General features: G+C 38.9%; 1 protein-coding gene across 2 annotated transcripts in view; it reads left to right on the top strand.

Annotated features, from left to right (window-relative positions):
• Positions 1 to 13,023, top strand: part of PLEKHB2 (pleckstrin homology domain containing B2) — a 49,614-nt gene extending 36,591 nt beyond the window's left edge. For both annotated transcript variants that reach the window (XM_082690357.1, XM_082690358.1), the window contains 2 exons: positions 5,772 to 5,877; positions 10,310 to 13,023. In XM_082690357.1, the coding sequence (XP_082546483.1) occupies positions 5,772 to 5,877; positions 10,310 to 10,446 (243 nt within the window). In that variant the 3' untranslated portion in view covers positions 10,447 to 13,023. The remainder of the gene's footprint in view (positions 1 to 5,771; positions 5,878 to 10,309) is intronic.
• Positions 13,024 to 13,540: the final 517 nt, after the last annotated feature.

Genomic DNA, 13,540 nt, shown 5'->3' with positions numbered 1-13,540 from the left:
ATTTAGGCCCTCCTCCAGGTCTCTGCTGACACCAGCCTATGTGGGAATTGGAAAGGTCCTCTCTACTGCTTCCCACTAGCTTCCACTGTGATGAGTACTTGCTTGGTCTCATCCCGTGGGTCTGGGAGGGGCATCTGGTTTGTGCTGGACAGAGGTGGGAGTTCTGGCTCTCCATCTGGCAGGGATGAAATTCTTAGCTCCCTACTTGGCCTTCTCTCACACAACTTGGGGTGGGGCATGCGGAAGGTGGTACCTAATTACAGCCTGCCAAACATGGAGGTTTACTCTCTATACTTGGCCTTGCTGGTGGGAGTTGGGGTGGAGGCGTAGTTACTTCTGTAGTGTTGGACTGGAGTAGAGCAGTTACTGACTAAAAATGGTCTCTCTTGCCAGATTGCCCCTTTCCTCCCAAGGTGTTTTTGGGTAGAGAGAGCAAGCTTTTTGGGGGGCCTTTTTGTTTGTATTTATTGGTTCCTTTCTTTCCTTTAGCTAGTTGAGGGTATAGGAGGCAAACAGGAAACCCAGGGAGCTCACCATCTGGCCTCCTTATGGTTCTGAGGTCCCTAGCCAGTCTGCCATCTTTCAGAGTCCCCTTATGTTTGTTTTAGATATTATGTTCAGGGTTTTCAGTTGTACTTAGGAAGAATAGGGAAAATCTATATCTTTGCTGTCTTCTAGAAGCTTAACTCCCATGTCCTGCTTTTATAAGATGACAGGTTTAAACTATGCAGCTGTTTGTTTGACAGCAGCATCCTGTTCTCCCTTGTGCCATATAATACTTATCACATGACAACAGTAATGATAGTTATCTGTAAGCATAGCTGTCTTCTCCTGCTGCTCTGCTGACCCCCCAACCTGTGAGCTCGTAAAGAAGGCTGGGCCTTTTGTCTCCAAATTTCCCAGAATATACTAGTCATTCACTTAATCAGTGAAGGTGGGTCTGTTGCCTATTTCTCACAATGCTTATTCATAGATCTGTGCTGCTGGAAGACTGCCAGTCACCTGCTGAGGTTTCAGACGTTAGGGTTTTCCCACCCACAAAATTCCTAGTCCTTCATTTTCTTCCTGGAATTGCTATGGGGGCTTCTGCTGCTAGGATGGCTTCCTTACCTCTCTTAGCCTTCACAGAATTGAAGTGAGTTAGGGCTTTACTTGGGATTAGGTTTTGGCTTAAGGGAATGTTGGACTGGTTTTATTTTTCTATCTAGACTACTCAGATTTTCTCTGTATTAGCTATATGGCTTTTTTTTTTCTTTTTTAGGAGGTTATTAACTATTAACTTTTTATTTTATTTATTTTTTTCCTTCTTTTTTTAAAATTTAAAATTTAAAATTTTTATTTTATTTTTTATAAACATATAATGTATTTTTATCCCCAGGGGTACAGGTCTGTGAATCACCAAGTTTATACACTTCACAGCACTCACCATAGCACATACACCCTCCCCAGTGTCCATAACCCCACCCCCCTTCTCCCCACCCCCTTCCCCCAGCAACCCTCAGTTTTTTTTGTGAGATTAAGAGTCACTTATGGTTTGTCTCCCTCCCAATCCCATCTTGTTTCATTTATTCTTCTTCTACCCCCTTAACCCCTATGTTGCATCATCACTTCCTCATATCAGGGAGATCATATGATAGTTGTCTTTCTCTGCTTGACTTATTTCGCTAAGCATGATACCCTCTAGTTCCATCTATGCTGTCGCAAATGGCAAGATTTCATTTCTTTTGATGGCTGCATAGTATTCCATTGTGTATATATACCACTTCTTCTTTATCCATTCATCTGTTGATGGACATCTAGGTTCTTTCCATAGTTTGGCTATGGTAGACATTGCTGCTATAAACATTTGGGTGCACGTGCCCCTTTGGATCACTACATTTGTATCTTTAGGGTAAATACCCAGTAGTGCAATTGCTGGGTCGTAGGGTAGTTCTATTTTCAACATTTTGAGGAACCTCCATGCTGTTTTCCAGAATGGTCGCACCATCTTGCATTCCCACCAGCAGTGTAGGAGGGTTCCCCTTTCTCTGCATCCTTGCCAGCATCTCTCATTTCCTGACTTGTTGATTTTAGCCATTCTGACTGGTGTGAGGTGATATCTCATTGTGGTTTTGATTTGTATTTCCCTGATGCCGAGTGATGTGGAGCACTTTTTCTTGTGTCTGTTGGCCATCTGGATGTCTTCTTTGCAGAAATGTCTGTTCATGTCTTCTGCACATTTCTTGATTGGATTATTTGTTCTTTGGGTATTGAATTTGCTAAGTTCTTTATAGATTTTGGACACTAGCCCTTTATGTGATAAGAGAGCCCAGAAATAGACCCTCAACTCTATGGTCAACTAATCTTCGACAAAGCAGGAAAGAATGTCCAATGGAAAAAAGACAGCCTCTTCAATAAATGGTGTTGGGAAAATTGGATGGCCACATGCTGAAAAATGAAATTGGACCATTTCCTTATACCACACATGAAAATAGACTCAAAATGGATAAACGACCTCAATGTGAGAAAGGAATCCATCAAAATCCTTGAGGAGAACACAGGCAGCAACCTTTTTGACCTAAGCAGCAACATCTTCCTAGGAACATCGCCAAAGGCAAGGGAAGCAAGGGCAAAAATGAACTATTGGGATTTCATCAAGATCAAAATCTTTTGCACAGCAAAGGAAACAGTCAACAAAACCAAAAGACAACTGACAGAATGGGAGAAGATATTTGCAAACGACATACGGCTGTTTTGCTTTATCATTTGTATGTTCACTGGAGTAGCACTTTTAAAGATTGCGGGGGTGGGGACAGAAGCAGAGGGAGAGAGAATCTCAAGCAAACTCTGCACCAAGAATGGAGCCCAATGTAGGGCTCTATCTCATGACCCTGAGGTCATGTCCTGATGTAAGAGTTGGGTGCCTAACTAACTGAGCCATCCAGGCACCCCCCAAGTAGCACTTTTAATTTCCTTCAAAAACTTTTCCTCTTCATTCACAACTTGACTAACTGTGCGGTACAAGAGGCTCAGTTTTTGGGCTGTCTTGGTTTTCTACATGCCTTCCTCGCTAAGCTTAATCATTCCTAGGTTCTGATTTAGAGAGAGAGACATGCGACTGACTCTTCTTTCACTTGACCACTTAGAGACCATGGTAGGTTTTTTAATTTATTTTTTTAAGATTTTACTATTTATTTATTTGACAGAGAGAACGAATAATCAGGGGAGCAGCAGAGGAAGAGGGAGAAATAGGCTTCCTGCTTAGCAGGGAGCCTGATGCAGGGTTTTGGTCCCAGGACCCTGGGATCATGAACTGCATCAAAGACGGTTGCTTAACTGAGCCAACCCAGTGTAGGGTTATTAATTGGCCTTATTTCAATATTGTTTTGTCTCAGGAAATAGGAAGGCCTGAGAGGGAAAGAGAGCTAGTAGTTGTTGGAGCAGTCAGAACGTATAAGACTTATTAATTAAGTTTGCCCATTTTATGGGTGTGGCTTGTGGCACCCCAAAATGATAGTAACATCAAATATCTATGATGACAGGTTACTGTAACAAACATAATAATAATGAAAAAGTTTGAAATTTTGTGAGAATTTACAAAATGTGACACACAGGAGCTCCAGTGGCGCAATCGGTTAGTGGCGGTACTTAATACAAAATGTGACACAGAGAAATGAAGTGAGCAAATTCTGTTGGAAAAATGGTGCTGGTAGACTTTCTCAATGTAGGGTTGCCACAAATCTGTCAATGTGTAAAAACACAGTATCTGCAAAGTGCAGTAAAGCAAAGCACAATAAAATGAGGTATGACTGTATATCTTTTTGAGTCAGGGTTTTCATTTTCTTCTAAATGAATATTTCTTCTAAATAAATACCCCAAAGTGGAATTGTTGGGTCGTATGATAGTTCAATTTTTAATTATTTTTAATAATTTGAGGAACCTACATACTGTTGGCGATAGTGGCTGCACTAATTTACATTTCTGCCAGCAGTGCACAGGGTTTCCTTTTTTCCATATTCTCACCACACTTGTTATTTGTTTTTTGTTTGTTTTGTTTTTTGATACTAGATCTAACAAATGTAAGGTGATTCCTCATTGTGGTTTTGATTTGCATTTCCCTTATGATGAGTGATGTTAGACATTCTTACATATGTCTATTGGCCATCTGTCTGTGGAAAATGTCCATTGAGATACTCTGCCCATTTTTTAATTAGTTTTACTTTTGTTATTGAATTGTATAAATTTCTTTTTTGCATGTTTTGTGTATTAATCCCTTATCAGATACGTGGTTTGCAAATATTTTCTTCCATTTAGTAGGTTGCCTTTTCATTTTCTTGACCATTTCCTTTACTGTGAAGAAAGTTTTTATTTTTTAATTATGTATTTATTTATTTTGGGGGACACGGAGAGGGAGAGAGAGAATCTTAAGCAGGCTCCACACCCTGTGCAGAGCCTGACAAAGGGCTTGATCTCATGACCCTGAGAATCATGACCTGAGCCAAAATCAAGAGTCGGACATTTAACTGACTAAGCCACCCAAGCGCCCCCAGAAACTTTTTAGTTTATTACAGTTCCAGTTGTTTATTTTTGTTTTGGTGTCAAATCCAAAATATTGCTAAGAACTATGTCAGGTGGCTTACTATGTTTTTCTACTAGAGATTTTTGGTTTCAGGTCTTATGTTCAAGTCTTTTAATCCGCTTGAGTTGATTTTGTGTATGATATAAGATAGTGGTTTAGTTTCAGTCTGTACATGTGGCTGTCCAGTTTTTCAAACACCATTTATTGAAGAGACTGTCCTTTCCCCATAGCGTATTCATGTTTCATTTGTCATAAATTAATTGACCATATATGTGTGGGTTTGTTTCTGGCCTCTCTTTTCTGTTCCATTGATTTCTGTGTTTTTATGCCAATATCATACTGTTTTAGTTACTGTAGCCTTGTCCTATAGTTTGAAATTGGGGCATGTGATGCCTCCTGCTTTGTTGTTTTTTCCCTTAGGATTGCTTTGGCTGTTGGGGTCTTTTGTGGTTCCATACAAACTGTAGAATTTTCATTCTGTTTCTGGGGGTAAAATACCATTGGAATTCTGATAGGGATTGCATTGAACCTGTAGATTGTTCTGGATAGTATGGCTATTTTAACTATTCTTACAGTCCATGAGCACAGAATATTTTTCATTTATTTGTATTTCCTTCAGGTTTTTTTTTTTTTTCCCTTCCCTTCAGTGTCTTATGAATCCGTGTATAGGTCTTTCTCTTGGGTTAAATTTATTCCTAGGTTTTTTGTTTTTGATGTATTTGTAAATGGGATAGTTTTCTTAATTTGTCATTCTGATAGTTATTAGTGTGTGGGAACACAAAAGATTAGTATATGTTGATTTTGTATCCTATAACTTTACTGAATTCCTTTTTTTAGTTCTAACAGTTTTTTTGGTAATTTTCCTTAGAGTTTTCTAGGTATAATATCATATCATCTGCAAATAGTGACAGTTTTACTATTCCTTCTTAGTTACTATTACTATTACTTCTCAATTTATTTGCCTTTCATTTCTTTTTCTGGCCAGGACTTTGATTATCATGTTGAGTAAAAGTAGTAAGAGTGGTTAACTTATTGTCAAGTTCCTTAGAGGAAAGCTTTTAACTTTTCACTGTTGAATATGATGTCAGCTGTGGGCTTGTCATATATGGCCTTTCTTAAGTTGAGGTACATTCCCTCTCCACTTTGCTGAGAATTTTTATTATAAATTGATGCTGAATTTCAAAAGTATGATGGGCCTGTTTCTTTTCAACAGACATATGGCTATGGTCCATACAGTGGTGCATACCCTCCAGGAACTCAAGTTGCCTATGCTACAAACGGGCAGGCTTATGCTGTACCCTACCAGTACCCATATGCAGGTAACTCATGCCTACCTTTTACTTCTTATATCTCTGTTTAATGGGTAGATGAGTCCTGAAGGATTTCTGTTTCTCAGTTTAAGGATAAGTGAGCTATGTTTCTGGTATAGATCTGCTACTGTGTTTAAAAAAAATTATGTGTTTTTATACTACCTCAGAAAGTTAGAATACGCTTTTTAAAAACTTCACTATTGGATCTAGTTTTGTTCCCAAGGAGAGAATTTGTAGTTACTGGTATTCACTTGTATTAAAGAGCAACCAAACTAAGAGGCCAGTTTTAAGTGATAACTTCTCTTATTTTTCTCTTCTGGTTACATCCTTCAAAAATTAACACTAGTAGGTAATATTCCCTTTTGCAGGTGAAATAAAGGCCTGGAAGGTACTTATATTTATTCTGGGCTTTTGATGCACGTTTTCCATTTTTCACCTTTCACTGAGAAAGATTGTAGATATGAGTAACTAACCTGTGTAGGTAGTATCAAGTCCTGTGTGTAGTTTTGACAGTGGGAGGTCTAAGGTAGAGGTGTTGGAGAATACTGGCCGTGAGGCTGGAGCCTGCAGTCAGGGCGAGGGGGCAGAGAGCCATGTGACTGTTGTAATGAAGAGCAAGTGTCACCTAGATGCTGGGATAGCAAGGGAAGTCTGGAAGGGGTAAGTTGCAGTAGACATGTCATGTCAGATCAACATATAAGACAATGAGCTGGTAAATAGCCTAGAACAAGAGCCCAGAGCTCAGAAAGATACAGGAAATCTGAGGGTGTTGTGAGCAAACCTAGTTCCATGTCTTAACACAGAAGCAGTGGAAGGAGACTCTGTTATCAGAAAGGTAAGTAAGTGGTTACTGATGCTAATGCCACAGAGTTGCCCAGGAGTCACCAGCCCCATGTCAAAGTGTCCTTTTACTTGTTGGTGGTTACTTTGGTTTCTCATATTTTAGCGCCTAATATGAGAGTTTCTCTGGTCATCTCTTTCTGAAGTCTGATGCAGTTCACTCAGCTAGCATCAAGTATGAGGGATTCTTCTTGCTTGACTTTTTCATGTCAAATTGAAAACGAATAAAATGCTGATGCTAAAAAATGAAGTATTTGTTGGTCCTATGATCTTAGCACAACTGTTTTTTGAATTACCTTCCCCATATAAAATGAATTTTTCATCTTTGCAGTCTTATATTACTTTTTGCATTTTTTTCTCATTTTAAAATTCTATATATTTTGTCTAGAGTGCTGCATAATCTCCATAAGTATTTTAATGACAGCATATTATCATATTGGGTGATTCATTATTTGAATCTTCTAGTATTGGCTGTTTACTTTCTTTTTTTTCCTGTTTACAATTATAGATACTACTTTCAACATCTGGTGATTTTCTTTTTCATTCCTGTTAAATCTGTTTTAGAATATATTTATATTTATATTTAGAATGTATTTATATTTAGAATATATTAAGTTCATATGTCAGAGGGCATGGGCATTTATATTTCTTTTGATACCATATTTATAAAAGTTCTTAAACATGCAAAAGTAGGGATAGTACTTTAATGAACTGTCATTTGTCCATTACCAGCTTCAGTTACCACATCATGCCTAACTTTGTTTCACCTCTATCTCTGGATTGTTTTGAGGGAAATTTGGACTTTACATCATTTCATCTGACAGTATGACAATAAATCTTGATACCAGTTACCCAGTTGATTCTCAGAACAGTTTGCAAGTTTCCAATACCACTAGGAGTTTATGAAACACTGGTTTCTCAGTTGTCCTGAAAGAGTTCCTATAGTTGTTAGCTCTGAAAGTTTTGATAACCTTCTTAGGTCTAAAGTGAACTGTCAAGTTGCTTTAATTTACTTTTCTCTGATAATTGGTGAAGATAAACATGGTATAATTGTTTATAAATTTAATTTCTTTGCCCATTTACCTTGGAGTTGGTGGTGGGTTTTTAAGCCCTAGCCCTAACCAAGTCATGAAAGCCAACCTCTTTCTTACTCAGTTGCAGACTTCCAGACTGGGGTAATCTCAGCTGTTTCTTACTGTTCAGAAGAGCTAAAGTTTTGTGGAAGTACTTGAGAAGGGGATTTATATAAATCAGTTCTATCTTTGCTATTCACTTGCTTCATAGGAAAACAAAGAGCACTCTCATGTGGACATCCTTAAGATACTTGCTGCAAAGGGCAGAGTTAAGTAGGTTGTTATTCAGCATTAGCATTGTGACCAGCTCGCAGGTGTGCTTGCTCTGGAGGGGACGAGTTGGTTTTCTGGTCATCCCACAGTAGCATTGTGCTGATAAGAAGACAAGAGCTCCTCAGCTCTTCTAGATACCTCAGTCCTTTGCCATCTTCATGACATACTGCCTTCCGTTGTTCATAGGCATCATCCTCATCATGCATAGAGCAGGCTAAAGGCCTTCTCTGCCCCCTCCCCCAACCCCACCCCCGTTTTTTTTTTTAAGATTTTACTTTTAATTTCCACACCCAACATGGGACTCGAAGTTAAGACCCCAAGACCAAGAGTCACATGCTCTCCTGACTGAGCCAGTCAGGTACCCCAAGATATTCTCTGTAATATGATTGGAGCTAGTGGTCAGTCAGCCAATTTAAAAAGTGCAAAGGGTGCTGTGTACATACTGTAAGTGTTCTGTTGTAATTTACCCACATTAGTGGACAGTTGTTCAGCTGTCTTTTGATATAGGCTCTAGGTCTTTGCTTTGAGTTGGCTCCTTTGGGGTTTTCTGTCTTAACAAAGATTGTACTCATGACACGTTATCGTACTGTAGTTTCCCTTGGCAAGTACAAACGACAAGTTAAGATTTTGTGATTCTTCTATAATTTACTTGCTTTGATAGTAATTTGTAAATGTTACCTGCCTTTATTTAGTCTTCCCTAAAGTATCTACTTTAGTTATGTGGGGAAACAATATCTGCCTGTTTCACATTCACATTTTGACCATTTATGTAAATCTTAGTTAAGTTAGGTAATTACAATAACTACAACTTAGAAATGTCCCCACTGACTTGGATTAGGAGTTCCCTCCTTGGAGCAGAGGTGAGCAGAAGCTGCAGGAGAGGGCTCTCCTGGTCATGTGATACAGGTGTCTCTTGGTATGACCTACTGAGGGGAATGCAGATTTAGATGGTCGAAGGGATCTTTTAATTTAAGTCAGCTTCCTAGTTTCTACTATCCTACATTTCATAGTTACAGTTCCCTAATTGGAAACTTTTAACTATAAGACTGTGAAAGGAAATATTATGGCTCACCAGTTTTGAGATTTAAACATTATGTAAAAGACTGTTGACTTCCAGTGCTGTTACCTATACTTGATCAGCCCTAGGTTTATAATGGTCTCATTGTACCCCTGTGTCTTTGGGTTTTTTCTCTCCTATCTTTCTCCATCTCTTTGAGGCATTAGTGGTTATGAGTGCACACTTATAGCTCAAGTGCCTGGGTTTGTGAGCCTTTACTGCCTTTAAGCCCTGTGTGCCTCACTTTTGCCCATCGGTAAAATGAGGATAATAATAAACTCAATTCACAAGGTTGTTGTGAGGATTAAGTGAGTTAGTACATGTAAATACTTGTAGTACTGTAAATGCTTAGAGTGATAAGCCTTTATTCTGCTGTTGGTTTTCATCTCCATGTATACATTACTGTTGGATTAGTGTCTAGCTCCCCTAGGGCTGAATTGTTAAGGAAACAGTGGGTCAGGGAGAAAAATTAATGTTATTTATATTTGAGTAATTTTAAAGCTAATTAGCTGTTGTGAAGTACAGAAGATGTTCTCTTTGTTCAGTGATACATTTCCAGTTGTAAATTTTAATCACGCAAATTAAATACTAAATGTATTTAAAGTTTGCTTTTTAAAAGTTTTCCCTCTAATGTAAGTATTTTCCCCCGTAAGGACATGATTAAAAATGAAGAATGAATTATATTAGCAGATTTAAGGTTTAATTTAAAAATGGCTTACATGAATATCAAGAAACTCATTAGCTTTCAAATAGGTTTTACATTTTTAACTTTAGGTACAGATTCTTGGCTCTCACCTTGTCTGTAGGCTCTGTGTATCTCCCATGCTGTTCCCCCATCTACCTGTCATACTAATGAGCATGATGTGGAAGGCAGAAGTGGACATTGGAACCTAGAACTTACAGCTTCATTAGGATCCTGCTGTTTGAAGTGGTTGGGGCTTTGGACCTTGGAAAGTTGAGCGTCTTAATTTCCTTTTAGTGTAGTCTTAGAAACTGTCATCTGAGCCTTTGGTGAAGGAGAGCTGGGGAGTACCCACTCAGCCACCCTACACACCTCCAGAGGAAGACAGCACCATAAGGGAGGGATGCATATGCAGGGAGATGTGGCATTTACCATTTTCAGGACATGCTGTCTTTTTGAAGGAATCTTGGACTTAAACTGCTCCTCACAATGTCTACTTTTTTACTTCCTTTTTAGGACTTTATGGACAACAGCCTACCAACCAAGTCATCATTCGGGAGCGGTATCGAGATAGCGACAGTGATCTGGCACTGGGCATGCTGGCTGGAGCTGCCACGGGCATGGCCTTAGGGTCTCTGTTCTGGGTCTTCTAGAATCCTTCAGATCTGGATGTGCCTAGCTTCTGATGCCCTATGTTCAATACTATAATTTGCAGGGTGTTTCTGTTGGTGATAAATGTTTTTAATAATAGTTAGAATAGTTCTTTTGAAACTGGTGACATCATAGTTATAACTAATCCATCTACTGTAGAGAAGACTTCTGACTTCTGTTTAGCTAAAACATGGACTCTGGGTTACTGGCTCATTCAAGAAATTTCTTGTAGAACTCTCAGAATACTTTATTTGAACATACTTGTTTTGGGCATTTTCTTTTCAGTTAGGTGTAATGCTTAAGGGACAATTTACTTTAGTGTTATGTTACTAGTCTGATGGTGTATGAGTGAGTTATGTGGCAAGGAGAACTGCAGCTTCTTTCTGTTTAACATCAAACTTTCAAGCCTCACAACAGAACTGGCTGCATGTAACTTCAGGAATTGTGGACTGCTCAGTTCTCAGGAACTTCGCTGAGGCAGTGGGGTTGGTATTCCCATGATGTGGGTACAGTTACTGCTCAGGATGATGGGGAAAGGGCAGCCCTCCCTCTCCCCTTCCCCCCTTTAAAATGATTCTTCATTTTATTCTTTGTTTTCTTGGTAGTAATACTTGGAAAATGTCCCACATTAGGAATTGACTTGAGCCTTAAAGTTTTAGGGCTTTATCCTTGAAAACTTGAAGAAGGCAAAATAGTTATAAGTATGTGGAGGTAGGTTTGTTATTCAGAGACATTGTGTTTTTAGTGTCTGTTTTGAGTATTTTTATTGCCACCTCAGCCTACTTATAGCTTATATTTCTACCTGTTAAGAAAGTGCTATTAAAAGAATGGTGAGGAAAGTGGAATGAGAGCCATAGTTACAGTGTTACTGTGTCAGGCCTCCAGAGATTGCACTGTGCAGAGGATGCTCTTTTCTGTCCTTCTAAAGGCTGTTAAAGAGCAGGTGTCCTGTTTTGTGCAGGACTGGGGCATTGTGGCTGTCCCCCAAGCACTGGGGTGCGTGGAGCCCTTGTGGTGGCATAGTGAGGGCTCTTGGGACCTTGGCTGTGGGGAAGACTCAGGTTATAGATGGCAAATGAGGCCTAAGGACTTGAATGACTTGGTGTCAAGATATTCTTCAACCTGACCAGGTTGCCAGCTTTGTTTTTATTCCTGACTCAGAGAATCTTAAACATTTAATTTTGAGTCCCAGCTATGTGTAAAGCTCACAAAACCCCAAATCCTACATTTCTGTTATTTATGTAAATTTTTAAAGTGCCTAATTAGTGCAGTTTTCTGTCCTGCATGCTTTAAAAAATGTACTTCTACCAAGGCAGTTTAGCACAGTAATAGTCCCTGTCCTTGCACTCCATGTAGCCATGCTTCCACAGAATATGCTCCTAGTAACACAAAATATTTTTATTTTCTATGGCCAGTTATATACATAGCTCATTTGTTTTATTGGTCAACTGATTCTATCTCTGAGCAGACTTAAATAGATTTCCATTTGAAACCATCTGCCAAGTGACCTTTCCTGGACAGTTGTGGTGAACCTACTGCCACTGTAGAGTCTGTATATAGCTGAAAGGAGGTACACTTGACTGTCACCTGTGGATATTTGGGATGGTGGAAAATTGCCAGATGTGTGACAACACTGGTTTTGATGGTTAAAAATGTTGCTTTTATGATTTTACATCCTATATAGTAAGAATGGCTTTGTTGAGATTGTAGTCATTACTAGAGCTGGATGCTTTACTAATAAAATATTAAACAGTTTTTAATGTTGCATTGGGGTATTAATTTTGAACATGGAGTTAGTCTGTGTTACATGGAAACACAGACTACTGAGTTATATCACTGAAATGCCCAGGAAGCAGAGTCCCCCCACTGACAGAAAGGGAGGTGTGAATTGACACTTGGGCACATGTTGTGTAGACATAGTTGAGCCTGGAAATTCACTGTTGCTGGTGACTTGATGTTGACATGAAGTGCATAGTAGTTATAAAGATAGGCTGAGAAACTTCATTTCTCTGGTCCAGCTTCTGAAGAGCTTTATTTTATGATCATTTCAATTTAGGTAATCCTAAATCAATGAGTTAGATGAGGTAGAAGGAACTTGTTCAGGTGTTAGTAAGCATTTCACTTTCATTATGTACTTCTATATAATGGACCTGAAAGAAGTTGGCCACTGACATTGCACATTTGCCAGTCTGATTTTTCTTTTAATTCCTGGAGTGTACTTCAGGTCTTGGTAAAGAGAAGGGAGAGACCAGTGGCTGTGTTTCAGATGATTATCCTGAAACAGGCCAGTCCAGGCCCCAAGAGCTGGATCATAAGGAGATGTTCTATGGTTGAGATGAATGGCCCAAGTTTATTTTCTACCTCAGTTATGATCCTGTTTCATTTTTCTTTCTCCTTCCTAAGTTTATATAGACACAGGCATGGAATGCAGTTCCATTATTCCCCCCAGAACTGATCTATTTTCTGACTGCTTCCCTGTCTTTTGTAGTCCCTTGAGTCACAGAACCTGCTTTTCCCTATATATGCAAATTGTATGTTTATAAGTGAAAATGTTAGTTCATTAAATGATTAACTATAAAGCATGTTTCATTGTGATTTCTTTTTTTAAAAAAAATGATTTAAACTAAAAAAAAATTATTTAAACTAAAAAATAAAACCCAGCTTACCCCATTTCTCCCACCACCCTCCCCCGACTTCTGGCAACCACCAGTCCTTTTTTTTTTTTTTACGTTATTTTACAGTAACACATTGTTAGCTATTTCTACTGCATCATGGGCAATAAGAAAGGCACTTACTGAGAATTCCCTAAGTGCTGGGGAATGTGTTACCACATCAGAAAACAATGAGTCATTAAATTCTTACAGTGACTTTGTAAGGCAGGTATCATCCAGGATAGACTGGATTCATCCTGGCTGATTTCATCTAGCATAGCCTGATTGAAACTGGGGCTCAGTTAAATACTTTCCTCAGGAGCACACAGGTAGTAAGTGAAATGGGTTTGTATCTGATACTAAGGCACATTCTTTTTCTCTCTACCATGTGCATATAAATTAGGTATAATTTCCACATGAACATATAGATGGCATGAAGAAGTAG

This window comes from Mustela nivalis (genome assembly GCF_964662115.1).
Source record: "Mustela nivalis genome assembly, chromosome: 11".
Taxonomy (NCBI): domain Eukaryota; kingdom Metazoa; phylum Chordata; class Mammalia; order Carnivora; family Mustelidae; genus Mustela; species Mustela nivalis.
This window is presented reverse-complemented; position numbering and strand designations above follow the sequence as displayed.